This window comes from Notamacropus eugenii, chromosome 4, assembly GCF_028372415.1.
Source record: "Notamacropus eugenii isolate mMacEug1 chromosome 4, mMacEug1.pri_v2, whole genome shotgun sequence".
In the NCBI taxonomy this organism is placed as follows: Eukaryota; Metazoa; Chordata; class Mammalia; order Diprotodontia; family Macropodidae; genus Notamacropus; species Notamacropus eugenii.
This window is the reverse complement of record NC_092875.1, coordinates 302,519,389-302,535,071: the sequence shown is the minus strand read 5'-3', so window position 1 is coordinate 302,535,071 and position 15,683 is coordinate 302,519,389. Positions and strand designations below refer to the sequence as shown.

Genomic DNA, 15,683 nt, shown 5'->3' with positions numbered 1-15,683 from the left:
CATAAACCATAACTGAGAGTTATGACTCCATTAAAAATGGTTTCACAATATACCTAACAGGTGGTCATCCAGCCTCTGATTGAAGGCTGCCAGTGAGCATCAGCTCATTCTCCTTTGGGATAGTCATTTCTAAATCTTAGGGACTTCTTTTTGATATCAAACTTAAATGTATCTCTTTGTAACTTTACCCCTTCACCTCTAGTTCTACTCTGTGGGGCCAAGGAGAACAAGTTCAATCTTCTTCCATACAACAGCTCTTCAAAGACATGAAGATCACTATCACTCTCTCTCCACTCTTTGACCTGCCAGTCTTCCCCAGGCTAAACATCCTTCATTTCTTCAACTGCTCCTTAGGGTGGCATGACCTTAGCATCCTTCATTATGTTGGTTGCTTTCTTCTAGGTGCTTTACAGCTTATCAAAGTCCTTCTGAAAATGTGGTCTAGCCCAGAACACTTTCAAAGACTTTGTATGCATTATCTCCCATACCTTGGTAATATAACTGAGAAGAAGGTCTGTGGCTATTGTTAATTTCATTTTATAGATGTGGAAAATGTATAGTGAATGTTTCATTTACATTGCACATATGGTGGTCACTATCAATACTATCTTGTTTGAACTTGAAGGACATAAAGAAATACCTAATGACTTCTTCATTTGTTGAATTTTTTTTTCAGGGGTGGGGATAGAAAACATATAAAATGTCCATTTACAATCAATAGTAATTTTTCCCAATTCCAAATTGAGTATAAAATCAGCCCTCTTTGTATTCTAGCTTTTTAAACTCATAGAAAGTGGAGATAATTGTTACTTAATTGGTCTACTAATTATATTGTGATAGAATGTTACAAAATTTTAAAACAAATAACAATATTGATTAATGCTCAAAATGCTATAAAGTAAGATTTTATTTTCCCATATTAGAGGTAAGAAGAGGCAAGAAAGTACATGAGAAAAAATACCAGTGAAAAATTGTTTCTATTTAGTGATTATAGAAATTTCTTTGGTTTTGACTTCTATGAGTTGGTATGCAATTTAAATTACAATGAAACATAATTCAAAAAATGGATACAGTTAACTAGATGAAATAATATTTCTGGAAAGGAATATTTCCATTATGTCATGAATATAACCCAGAACTCAGAAGCTATTGGATAGTGGTAACTTTCAGAATAGTTTCAATCAGATTTGTATAATAGAATTTCAATAATTTTTATAGATTTAAAATAGATATGTCAATGCATAAGTTCTAAAGTATTAGATGTTAGAAATACGACATTCTTAGCTAATATATCATCACCTATTAACTCTCTAGTGCATTGACATCTATATTTCTATCTTTATTGAGATAATTTTTGTAGAGTGCTTAGCACAGTGCCTGCCATATAGCAGATATTATATAACTGCTATTATCATTCATGCCAGCATCAATGCTGAAAACCATGCTGTCTTCAAATAGATATAGGACTTTTGCACCTCTGTATGTTGCACTGAAAATACATTTTCATTGGATTTGGAGGATGGTGAAATTCTTGCCTGGAAAGATTATATGTATGTGTGTGTGTGTGTGTGTGTTACGCACACATACGCATATCCACACATATACATATACTGAAAATGTGTTTGTCACTTGGATGCTCTAAAGCAGTGAGAGAAAGATCTTGCTACTATTATAGTGCTACTGCACTGCAGACTGCAAGGTGTATGGTATACCAGATGACAAATGCTGCAGTAGAGGGTGATGGGAGATGCCAGAAGAAGAGCACCATCACTGGTAAATTACTTGAATGTAGAATATAAGCTCTTTGAGAGTAGGGATTGCTTTTTGTTTTATCTTTGTATCCCCAGTGCCTAGCATGGTGCTTTGTGCACATTAAGTGCTTAATTAAAGCTTGTGGCTTAGAATAGATTATATAAAGATAAGAAAATAAATTTGATCATGGAGTATGAACTAGGTCTGTGGCTACCAGGAGATCAAACTACATGCACTATAAATGGAGTTGTTCATTACATGAACACTTAACTCTACAGCTTCAAGTGACAGATGTATTTCCTCCAAAATGTAATTTAGGTCTTAGCTAATCTTCTCATCAATATATTTGTGGGTTTGCTTAATTATTTATTTGTAAAATATAATTAGTACTCTTAATTCTGATATAAAGACATAGAATTGAAACATAAAACTTACACATTATTGATAATGTGCTGACTAGATAGCTCCAAAGGGTAGAATGAGCTGGAAGTTACAAAGAGGAAAATTTAAGATTGATGTAATAAAGATCTTCCTCTATCAGAGCTAACCGCAAGTGGGTTGGGCTGCCTTGGAAGTATGGTCAGGAGGCAGCTGGTGGCACGGTGGACTGAGCACTGGACATGGTGTCAGGAAGATGTGAGTTCAAGTTTAACCACAAACACTAACATGGTGACTCTGGACAAGTCACTGAACCTCTGATTGCCTCAGTTTCCTTATATGTAAAATAGGGATAATAACAACACCTCCTTCCTAGTGTTGTGAGGATCAAATGTATATATCTATACATATATACATACAGGTATATGCTATGTATGTTGCACGTATATTAATTATATGTATGATAATTATATCTATATATGCATGTATATATGTATAGATATGATTATTGCTATAATGAATTTGTCCTCATCAGAGGTCTTCAAGGAATGATTGGATGGCAACTTATATGTGTTACAGTAGAAATTCTTGTTCATGTACAGGTTGAATTAAAAGGCTGGTGTATTCTCTTCTAACTCTGAAGTTCTATGAGTCTGTGGGTGCATAGGACAATAGTAAATGAGCCAGTTCTTCTGGCTGCAATGGGATTGTTCTGGATCGGTAACTGTTAAATAAGCACTTTCACATGGATCACTTTACAATGTCCATGAAAAAATCATTCAGTTATAAAACATCTACTTCTCCTATGAAAATGGAGAAATGATTATTTATTAAAATTCCATGTGAGGACTGTAATTATCTACTTCTTGCTTACAGAAAAAAATACAGTCATGATAATGCTTCAAAGTACTCAAGACTACAACCTTAAAAGCAACCAAAATTATAAAAGAGAAAAGTCTTAAGTGTTTGTATTACAGACTTACATCATAATCTGAAGTTTATTTGGAGATAGGCATCTGTATGGTGCCTTAAACATCAACAACTAGAGAGGCTGTATTTTTCTATCACTGGGAAAACCACTGCTCAAATGCATTAATTAACCTTTACGTTCACATAAAAGTGGTTTGTGAGAACAAATACATACAAAATGGCTAAATGTTATCTTTAATCATGACTAATAAAATGGGTTATATAAACACAAGTGTTACTACGGCAAATGTCTCTTTGGCAAATGATGAGCCTGCTTCATTTATTAAAAGATAATTAAAATGCTTCACAGGGGGATTCACAGCTTTCTCACAGATCTTTTCTATCTGCATCCATGTGAGGTAAAGGAGATAAAGGAGGACTTAAGGTTATATTTAATGCTTGGGAAGGATGTTAACCTTTGAGCCATATACATATCTTAAGTCCAAATCTAAGAAATTTTTTCTTAAAACCAGCATGGCATAAAAAAATCAACATTCCGTTTTATTAGAAAGGCAAAGGAATCATTCTGGAATTCATTATTTTCAGTGAGATTCAACAGCTAAAAGAAACTTATCCTGAGAAAAATATAGTCATAGTAGAGAGAACATTGGATCTTAAACATAGTTGTCCTGACCTTGGATGAAGCATTATATAATCATGCATTCCATATCTTAGAAGAGAATACAGTTGGCCCAACAATGTTTCACAGCTTAATTTCTCATAAAGCTTAAGAACATGTCAAGTATTTGAATAAGCCCAAGGCCCACTGTTAAAACTATACACATAGCTTTTTCAAGATACTTCTTGGCCAAAGTGAGTGTGACTTTAGAGGACAAGGAAAACTTATGTTCCATATAAAATAGGAGAATTGTAGGAAAAACCTCCAAGGTTGGAGAGCTTCTCTGACATTACATACATGTAAGGGTAGAGGGTTATCATCACACATGGATGAGCTGACATTTGCACCCAGGCAAGAAAAATGATCCTTTTAGTGGAAGAGAGATGAGAATAGGAGTTTGAAACAACACATTCAGCTAACAAAGAAAGGGGTCCCTTGGGAGTTCAATCCTGCCTCAACAAATACAGGAGAATATCCTGTTAATTCTTAGGCCAATGTTTTAATGCACTAATACATACGTATATGTATTTGTACATTCACTGGCAATGAATGAGAAAATGTCATTTGGGGATGTCTATAGTCAAAAAGATATTTTCAAATATGATGCTCATTTTCTCAGTCATAAAAGTAAGTACAACTTGAGATTCTGTAGGGTGTTTATGATTCACTGCCTTTCACAGGCATTTTTTTTTCAGTACTCATGGTATCCTTGGTGTTATTTCTAAGAACAATACTTTTTGGGGTAGAATTTGCTGGAAAATCAGTCTCTAGCAGGCAGTCAAAAGGCTGAATCCTCTTGAAATTAGAAAGCCTTCCCTTCCATTGCATGGCCAGTTTAAAGATAACAGCAACCATCACCACAACACAGCAAAAGACAAACATATATCCAAGTTTGAGAGTAAGTTTTTTTAAAAAAGATTTTTCTAGAGATGAAAATGTAATATCCAGGGTATGGGTTATATTGAAAAATAAGCTGAGTTATGTCCAACCTTAGGGATTCTCAGCTCTTTGTCTTAATTCCTTTAGGTTTTGAAATAATTTCAGTTCATTAGTGCTGAAGGTCTGAGGGCTGAGCTCTTCTTGTACCTTGATCAATAGACTCTACATAATGCATAGTCATCAATATTAAGTGATAATTCAATCCTTTGCACTTATGTTGCCAGCTGAGAAAAGGCCTCTTCATTACTTCTTGGAATCAGTTTCTTAGGCACAAACACACACTCACATTTTCATTTTCTATGCCATAATTGTGAGACTTCTGCTGTACCTCTCTTAGAAAATCTCCAATTACTGATGTATGACAATGCAAAAATCCGTTCTCTCAGAAAGGAGATGTCTGTATTTTAATTTATCAGATAAGTCTTTAAAAAGTGATAGGGCAATACATTTATTAAGACTTAGCATGGAGACTTAAAAAATGCAATAAAATGAATACCCAAGTAATGCAGGCAGAATTAAGTCCTTTGTTTTATAAATTTCCCAATATCTATTTTCCTACCTAATTTCCTTCCTAATTTCTTAATTAGAATCTCTGGCTACTTTAAAAGCTTAGCTCAGGTGACCCCTTCTATTTGTATTCTCTCCCCTGCATTTATAGTACTCTCTTCCCACTGAAACGATCATTATCATTTTTAACTTCTTATTGATTGTTTATAGATTATTATTTAGTAACCTTTGTACATATTGCACAAACTTAACTGTATTGAATATTTCTTGAATTTGAAAATGAAACCTCATTAAATAGTTATAGAAATGGCCATGATTTTGAAAATGTCGAGGTATACTACTTTAACAATGAGGATCAGATGCAGGAAAGAATTTTACATTTCCAGAGTATTTATGTTTCATGCCATTTAGCAGGTAATTGTAAGTATCATAGACTACCTGGAATTATAAAATTATTCCTTAGATAGATATTCTGATAATATGAAATATGAGTGTATTCTACCAAAGCAAATGTGAAAAAAAATCCTAATTGAATCAAACATTTTTCTTTTCCTTCTTTCTTTAAAACAAAAGCAATTTTAAAGTAAAAAATTAACTAAGAATCTAGTAGGTAGCATGCCTTATGCAGTAGATGTCCAACAAATATTAACAAATCAAGAATTGAGAAGCAGCATAGCATAATAAATACAGAGCTGACTTTAGAATCTTGGTTTGAATATTGCTGCTGATAGCTATGCCTCTATATGGAGAGAGGGAGTTTCCTCACTCTAATCAAATGAAATTTTAGGATCAGAAAAAAATTAGTTTAAAATTGAAATTTCCCAAATAAAATCACATTGAGTTTGTGGGAGTGAGGCAGAGGAAGTAGGAATTTTGAATAGAAAATAATATAAATATTAATAAAACCAAAATTAATAAAATGTTCTTTTCCTAAATCATATTGTAATTGTCAGCGTTCAGTTTGCTGCTGTCTTGGATGTATATAAATCTCTGCTATGCCAAAAACAATGTAAAGGCATAAAAATAAACAATTTATGAAAGCACACTGAAAAATAATGCAATGAAACCAGATTATGTCAGGGCCCAAGCTACTCCTGTTGATCTGTCATCTTTAAAAGTTGTTACATTAACTCTTTTGACCCACAAAGGTAATATTTAGAACAGATGTTGGAACTTGCAAAGTAGACATTTTAGAGGCTAAAGGAATCCCAGGAATCATAATTGTCATCTAAATTTTTTGGATGACATCTTACAAATACTCAAACTGAGGGTCATGGAGGGGATGGGCTCTCTCAGTCCCATGTGAGTCAGAGACATCACTGACACTAGGGTTCAGGTTTCCTGACCCCTAGTTCCATTTGCTTTTCACTGCCCAGTAACTTTCTAAATCATTCATTATTCATTCCAGGGTGAGTATTTGGGAGTGTACAGGGGCAAAGTTCCATTAGGCTGTTAGTACTTGTATACTCTTTAACTTTTTCAGGGCCCAATAATAGATATATTTCTTTTTAATTCTTTTCTTTTTCTTGTTTTTTTTTTTTTTTCAGAGAAATTTCTAGTCCAGCATGCTACAGTTTGCGCTACCATTACAAAAGGGTTACTGCAGCTGACAAATCTGGTCTGCTCTCAGCCTGGGAATAGTTGAGGCCCAGGGAGCACCTACCTCATTGATCACTCTTACAGTATTCAAATATTACAAGGCAGATTTTCCTCAATAGAACTGTCTGTGGGTCCATGTTGAGGGTCAATGATTTTTTCATCACTGTAGGCTAGTTGTTTCATAGCTGTGGAGACAACTATTGGGAAAAACTAGAATGGTAGGCCTAGGATCTAATTAGAAGTTAGTGTAAATTAAAGTTCAATTTTAGCATGTTTGGACAGAAAATACTTATAAATGGGGAAGCACTATACAAACATGAAAGATGACCTGACTCCCAGGCATGTGTATCTAAGCATAGAATTCTACCTGTTGTAACTCCAAGTGTATCCAACCCTCATTTGGGCAGTGATCTTGTGAATGTGAGGAGCGTCAACAGTTTTTCATTTAGAACACAATAAAACTCCTCCCCCCAATTCCCATATTTGGCTTGTTGGCATTATTCGATCATTATTACTTATGTAATTATTATATAAATGATTATTTCATATTTTAAAAATGGTATAGATTGTTGGTACCTGATTTTGATCTTAATAGAAGCATGATATCCAGAAAACTAGAGGTGATTTGATTAGGCCACATCTGGATTATCATGTCAGAAGACTGATACTACGCTTTTGAAGAGACACGAAAAATCAGAGCAGGTTAAAAGTAGTGTAACCAAAACAGCCGGGTGATTAGACATCTTTTCTCACAGTGAATTGGTTGGAGGAACCAGTGATTTTTAATTTGGAGAAGATTGGAGGGAGCTGCCTGGCGTGGGGATTGATGTTTCTGAAAGACATACAGAAGAGATATAATTGTAGTAAAAGAAAAAATAGGTGAAAATGACAAGGAGCCAGATAATATTTCTGGATTAAGAAAGCTTCTTAATTGTACTGTCTCAAAAGGGAAAAGGCTGCTCAGAAGATAGGAGGTTCCTGTCCACAGAGGTCTTTAAACTGAGGCTAGAGGATCATACGTATAGCTGCTGTTGACAAATTCCTAATCTTGGAGACAGTTTGTCCTACAAAGCCTCTGAGGTCTCTTTCAGTAGGAATAAATCAGCACCTTATCCCATTTTGCTTAGTTGTGTAACCTTATTCTACACCTCCCCTCTCCCCTTGCCATTTTGTTTCATAGCTATTGAAATGTCAACAGAGTACCAAGGAAAGTTTTTATTTTAAATTATTTATGTAGTAACTCTTCATTTCACTGAATATGATGTGGTTCTGTTCTTGAGACAATGAAATATACTTTTTAAAGTCTGAGTAAAACTTGGAATTGTATACTATTTTGACTAGCAGGAAAAGACCTATTTGATATGTGATATTTGTGCTGATTTAACAAGCAAAGATTCATCTCACAGTTCAACCCATGACCACAAATGCTTGAAGTGAAAATGAACTAAAATATACTAAAATGACACTTAAAAAAAGAGCAAAAAAATCTTTTGAAAGAAAATTCAATTAGTGTCAATAGTTAGAACAAAGGTAATTCCTTAAACAACAAAAACATTTTTGCGTGTTAAAATGTGTAACTGCAAAAACAACAATAGCCAACTCCATCACCACCACCAGAAAACAAATCCCAAACAGGTATGAGGAATCACAAGGAAACTGAACTTGGCTCTGCAATGAAAGTTCTGGGACCTCATAGCACAAGTCACTGTACTTTTCAAGAACATATTTCTTCCTAAAATAAAAAATGTTTGGACAGACATCATTTGGGTAGGACCCTTTATAATATTTAATCTACTCATCTACAATGGGTAAAGTCAATCACCCGAAGCTTGATTTTCCTGCGTTATATTACTCACTCGGCAACAGCCCAAGAGCCCCATTGTTTGTGCACTTTCATTTTTATCGTCATCCTGAAACAGTACCCAAATCTCTGGAATATTCACTTAGTTAATTATGTAGCATAATCAACATGCATATTTTAATTTTTGTGTGTCAAGTCCTTGTTAATTCTATTTCTTCTCTAATCCAGAATAAAAATCACCCAGAAGATATCTGAAGGCTAAAGACCACATCTCACCCAGCAAACATATCGCATGCAATAATTGTGTAATGACTAAGAAAAAACCACCACCACCACCAAACAACAGATTCAGCATTCATAAACGGAATGATCATCAAACTCGTTTTTAATATTTTAGCAAATGATTTAGCATCGCAGAATTTGACTTGATTGCTAAATTTGCCAATTCATGTTAACTGCCGCTAGGGAGGGTGCTTGTGTTGCCTCCTCCTGGCAGCTGGGTGTCTGCTCAGGGTGATGGTGATTTCCATTTCACCACCAGGGTTTTAATTCAGAATTGAGATAATTTAGTTCACAACACATGCTACTAACCTACCAGCAATGGGAAAAGCTAATCTTAAAATGACGATTTTATTTTTTACACATTTTTAACCTTGCAAAGTCTGTACTGAAGGAAATGAAACCTTAGTAATATTTTTTCACCCATTATAACTTCACGGACCAACTTGACGCCAATTTTTCAATCAGTCCTTGGCAAACCACCCCTTTTCTTTTCAAAGGCACGGGCATCCATCGTGGGCACATATACACACTCTCACAATACGGTGACAAATAATCTTTACAACATTTAAATGTTTACAGGACCTATATAACTTTATACATCTATACAGTGAAGAGAGAGTTTTAAACGTCTCTGCCTCTCAGTGGGGAGAAAGGGGAAAGAAAAGGGGCTATATAATCTTATTTCAGAAAAACTTGTCTCGTTTCCCCCGGACTATTTAAAAAAAAATTAAAGATATCTTGAAAGATTTGAAACAATCTCCCCAATTATTTATGCAAACAATAAGGCCACTGGGTAATTAGGACGTGACTAGTCGAGAAGGGGAAGGGGATGGGGGCGGGGAAGGAACTGAATGTTGAGAGGCAGATTCAATTATCTCGGGGAGGGTTGGATGGTTTTGGGGGGGTCTTTTCCCCCGACACAGAACCCCTCCCTAGTTTTTAGGGATGTAGGGAGAGAACCTTAGGCAAACACGAAGGAATCTTAGGGGCGGGGGACGGGGGAAGAAGGTAGGGGTGGAGTGGGAATCTTGCTGGGACGAATTTCTCAGACTACGAATACCCAATACCAGACTGGTATCATCACTAGACTACTGCAATGGGGAGCACGAACTGCGGGAGGAGGGCGCGTCCAGCACTGCAGGGTTGGCTACCCTCCCACAACTCCGGCCTCAGTAGATTTGCATATCCAGCTATTTTCTGTCGCGCTATGCCCCTCTCCTATTTCATAATTCCCTCCTCTTTCCACCCCCAATTCTTTTAGACTTCCAGGGGTATCTTTGAGATGGAGTGGGATGGGGTGGGATGGGGTGGGGTGGGGTGGTGGCGGGTGGGACTGGTTTCCGCTAGCTCAGGTTCCTTTCCATAGGGAAAAGCAGAGATCTAGGGAGACTGGGCAGTGGGGTTGGAAGGAAGATACAATTTTTCCGACCCCTCAGAGCTTGACTGATGAAAATGGGTGGGTGTGGGTGATGAGAGGAGGGTAGAATGTCCCTAGATGGCTTCTGCGGGCTGTCGGGGGAGGGGCTCCGAGTAAAGGGCACATCTCCGCATGTTGGTCTGCGCGGGGCTGTGCTGGGGATGGGGCGGGGAGGGGATGAGAAGGGAGGGCAGGCCAGGAAGGCTTTGTGTAGTGGGAATGGGCTGGGGCTACTCCCACTATGCTTCAAAGTCTGAGACTTTCTGAGGGTCCAGTGCTCCCCTCTAAGTAGCAAGCGTAGATATCGATGCAAAAGAATGGGTAGGGCGGGGTTTGGGCTGGGTCAGTAAACTCAGGTGGATAAGTGCCTGGAGGGGAGCGTGGGCGCACTGCGAACCGCGGCAAAAGAGGGTGACCATATTTGCGGACCTCCGGAGCCACACCCTCTTCCTGCATTTCAGGCCTTTCTGACTTGGAGAGCAGGAGGCACCCTAACGCGGCGGGTGGGGCTGGAGGGCTAAACGCCCCACAGGAAGCCTGCTCTATCCTCCTCCTTTCATTTCTTTCCCTCATACTGCATTCACTGTCCTGGAGGCGTGCCCAGATGCAGGAGCTACTGGACACACCTTGCCTCCTCTCTTCTTTCTATCCTCCCCTTTGCTTTCTCCCCAAAGGGAGGAGGCCACAGTTTCGTGAAAACTATTGTATGCAAGGCCAGTTTGGTTGTAGTGATACAAAACAATTGGAAAGGAAAAAAAATTCTTAAGTAATCTGCCTTGGGTTACAAATATGATGGTCGAATGGTATTGAGACTTACTTATTATCAACATCTAATTATCCCGTTTTTAAAAAGGAATAAGATCAGATACATTCATTTGTTTTTCTAAAGTACATCCATCTCCTAAACAATAAAATGATTGAATGGAAAAAGGGATAATCTCTAGATCCACGGTTTAGAAACTGAGAGACACACCTTTATAATCCGGTGCGTGCCCTCTTTACCCAAATGCAGGGCAGGATCTCCTTATATTTTGTCCTTCTATTTTCCACTCGTGCTCCTGCCCTTCCCTAGATTTCTGATATGCTAAGCTGGCAAAGAGATAGATAGATGGGGAGGGGGCGGGGAGAGAGAGAGAGAAAGAGAGAGAGAGAGAGAGAGAGAGAGAGAGAGAGAGAGAGAGAGAGAGAGAGAGAGAGAGAGAGAGAGAGAGAGAGAGAGAGAGAGAGAGATCGCGAGCGAGAGCGCCCTAGCGCTTCTGGGAGGAAGAGGACGAGGAAGCAGTAGCAGCAGCAGTCTCAAGCAGATGGGTGGGGTCTGTCTGCATTGTGCTGGGCTGCTGGAGTGTGTGGCACTGAGCTCTGCAGGTGCCCTCCCCACAGGAACGCTCAGCCTCACACAAAGAAACCCAACGCAATCTTCCTCTGAACCACCCTCCCTCCATCCTTCTCCTCCCCAACCCCGCCCCTGCAGCTCCCCACCCGGCACCCTCCCACCACCCCCACCTTCCCACACCCTTTCCACTGTTCTTGACTTCTTCCCCTTTCTACTAGTCTCCCCTCCCCCCAAACAAAGGAGCGGCTGCTCCCTTCTTCAATACTAGCGGGTTAGCTAACTAGTCAAAACGAATTATTTCACCCTATTCTCTCTCCTTTTCCCCACCCAACCTCCAACCTCAGAGTTGGAATCAGTTTGACTTTGGGTTTTTCCCCTCTTCCTTTCTTTTCGCCACCCTTCCTCCCCCTTCTCATTTCTTCTGGTTTACTAGGGGGAAAACTGGAAAAAAAAGAAGAACGTTAGACTGGCAGTGTAAAGCTTTCTCATAACTCCAGTTTCTGGCTTTCTATATAGTGCTTTCCTACATTTAAGAGAGAGGTGGTTGATGTAACTTTTTCCCCCACTGAGGGGCTATTAAGACTAAATAAAACCTTTATGGGTGAGAAACCAACTTACCTGCCCCTGTGACTCTGGAGTAATTCTTCATTGAGATTTCAAAAGATTCCCCTCTCCACCCTCCCTCACCGCACCCAAGGCTGTTCAGTTCTTCATCTCCTCTCTTTCCTAGCTTCTAGTTTTTGATATTACCAATAGCATATTTTTCTTTATAAACCACGCCAAACTCTTTTTTAAAAACCCAAGGGACAGTCTGTGCCATCGTCTTCAGGAAAAAAGCTAAAGGAGTAAAAACGGATTTCTTACCCATTGCTGTTTTAGCCATTGTAGAGATATGCGGATGGATGCTCAGAGGTGGGGAAGGCAAAGGGGTCCAGCTACAGCAGCGGAGAGAGAGAGAGAAGACTGAATAAGGCACTGAGTCTGCAGAGTGGGGCTGTGGAAGAGAAAGAGCAGGAGGCAGGAGCCCATGAATAATTATCACTTCTCAGTCCAAGCAGATTGGCTCTGGAGGTCCCCTGACATGACTCCTGCAGAGTCAGAATCTCCAAGCATTAAATATTGATCTGCCAATGGTGCTGGAGTACAAAGTGCCAAAATGCAGTTTGAAATGGAAATCAGTACTTCTCAGGCAGCTCCCCCCATTTTAGGGGGCTTAATAGTACAGTCCATGTAGAATGTTTGGTGCCTTAACATGAGAAGCCTCTTGGAGCTGAGAGCTGGTCTTTGCCTACCTGGGGGGTGGGGGTGGGGGTGGGGGTGGGGAGTGGGAGGGAGACAACATTATTCACACATGTTTTATTGCATAGATTTGAGATTTGATCAAAGAGACAGAATAATTTAGAGGTGTTTGAAGATAATGACAATTGGATACTTGGATTGTCGGGATTGCTACTTTTAGAAAGAGAAACTTTTATTATTAAACTGGATTTTAACCTACATATATATTATATGTATGTATTTACACACATATACATATGTATATGTGTGTATAGAATATATATTCACGCATACATGCATACACACATATATAGCTCTCTGTCACCTTTTTAGTAATTTTATTAAAATTAAAAAAATTTAGTAATTTTAGGAACCACTTTTTAGTATTTTTATAGTCTTTCTATCTTTAGTGCTACCATGGAAAAGGTCAGGCACTACTTTATAGTTCTTTGTTCTTTGGTAAGACTGAACCAGGAATCTTAAAGTGTCACTAATTTCCTCAGAGGTCTACTCAATGATGGGATAACTAACTCTGTGTATGGTGTTTGCTTTCCTGTATTGTAATGGAATAGGATTTCTGAGCTGATGGAGAAGTAGCATTCAAGAAATATGATTATTTTAGAGGATTTAGAACTCTGAATACATGGGTTCAAACTCTAGTACAGATATTTGCTATGTTGCATTGGACAAGTGACTTAACCCCTCTGGAGCATCAGTTTCCTAATACGTAAAATGAAGGAACTGGAAATGAAGGTCTCCAAAATTCCTCCTAGCTTCAAATCTATGATCCTATCATTTTCAGTCTTAGAGACTTCTAAGGGATCAGGAAGGCTGATTAATTTCCACACTGAGTGAAAGCTAAAGTGAGACTGACCAAAAGCATTCTCTGGGGTATACTTTCACTGGCTCTAAAAATTTTCCTTTGTTTGGAGAGGGGGAGTTGTTAAAGTGAAAGGTCAAAGCACACTTCTTGGGTTAGAGATACAAAGTGCCTTTTCATTAGTGGTAGCATGGTATAGTAGGGAAAAGTATTGCATCTAGTGTTAGGAGAGACCTAGTTCTGAACCCCAGATTTCACATTTAGTAGTTTTCTGACTTTTGGTATGCCTGTTATCCTCTCTGAGTCTATTCCTCCTGTGTAAAATAGAGATAAATAATACATACTCTATTTGCTTCAGAGTAGTTGTGATGAAAATTTTGCATAAGTGTTAAAGAACTATATGAATTTGAGTTACTATTATTAAGGGCAGGTCATATTAAATTGGAATTTTACTGAGTGTTATTCCCTTGATCCTTCATTCTGCTGAGATCTAAGTAAAAAAATGATCTTAAGTATAGCAAAATATACAAATGATGAAAGACAGTTCCAAAGAAAACAGAATAAATAATATGCAACTTATTTTTATTATAAGCATGTAAAAATAGATTTACAAGCATAAATTGACCAGAACTACACAATTTCACCCCAGTGTTTTACTAAAGTGAAAAGAAATGTTTATATGAATGTTTTTTCTTGGGATCCTGTTAAAATACTTCTTCAATATAAGTTTATACATATGTATGTAAACTGGGATGCATGTATTCTAGTTTACATGCTGTTTTGAAAACTACAATCTAGGTTTGAAAGGGTTTAGGAAACAGAGCACTCTCCTTGGTGCTGAAATAAAATCCCATGGCTATTATAAACTATGACACATAATTTCAACTCCATAAACCCTTCATTAAATGTTAGGCAGCCAACAGAACTGTAGAGTTTCTGATCTGCTGAATCGTGAAGAAAACCTCAAATAAAATAGAGATCAATAAAATTATCCCCCTATCGGGAAAATTAGAAATCATTTTTCCTGTCATAGAAAGGTATGTGGGATATGACACAGCAGACAAAATAAAGACAGAAATATTGAGAATACAAATATAAATGATTACTTTTTCTGACTTTTGTCATTTCCTACTTTAAATGTTATGGTTAACTCATACTAAGAGAAATAGTTATTAGTCTTAAGATGAGAAATCTTAGGGTAACTGTATGAATAATACTTTAGCCTCTACTTGCTTACCTCATCAATGAGCTATTCTACTCAGACCTCTGGGAAAAATGAAATTCTGCAAATCATGGTAGAAAGAGGTCTAGCACATTCTGTAGGCATATTGTAAAGAAATGTCAACCTCTCAGGTGGGAAAAACACTAGAATGGCCATCAATTTTTCATTTCTAGGTAAGTGGATGTAAATGGAACATTCCTATAGAAATGGATAGAAAAAGCAAATGATCAGAGTGTACAGGGCCAGTTTCTATGAGTTTTAAATTTTGAATAGCTAGATACCTTGTAGTTGGAAGTTATCCCCTTAGAAAGGAATGATATAATAGAGAGAAAGTGCTATTTTTCAGCTATGTCAGGCAGAGGAGGGAAGGCAATCAGTATGTTAAGGAGCCAATATCATATGAAAGATAGTTGATGAAAATGGAAGGTGTTATACCCAGAATTTAATATTTGAAAAAAAGATCAGCAGAGTGACTTTTAGTTTTTCTTGGACTTCAAACTGGGAGTCAGTGGACTTCAAGCGCAATAATTCAACAGTGTAATATGAAATGGCCCCAAAACTAGGGTTGGATTGTACACAACATCACTCATAAGAAGGATGTTAATGGACATGACATTCTTTTTCCTTGTAAGGCCATACCTTGTTTACTTTCTTAAGTTCTGAGACCACATTTACAGGTAAAGAAGTAATGGTGAAGGTCCTCTAGGCCATGCCATATATATTACAGATGTAGATTTAGATTTGATGTAAGGGAAATTTAAAACCAA

The 15,683-nt window shown here is 37.7% G+C and overlaps 1 protein-coding gene across 1 annotated transcript in view; it reads right to left on the bottom strand.

Annotated features, from left to right (window-relative positions):
• The window catches only part of STMN2 (stathmin 2), a 72,180-nt gene extending 59,442 nt beyond the window's left edge, over positions 1-12,738 (bottom strand). The window contains exon 1 of the mRNA XM_072604946.1: positions 12,461-12,738. Coding sequence (XP_072461047.1) covers positions 12,461-12,479 — 19 coding nt within the window. The 5' untranslated portion in view covers positions 12,480-12,738. The remainder of the gene's footprint in view (positions 1-12,460) is intronic.
• Between the last annotated feature and the right edge of the window lie 2,945 nt (positions 12,739-15,683).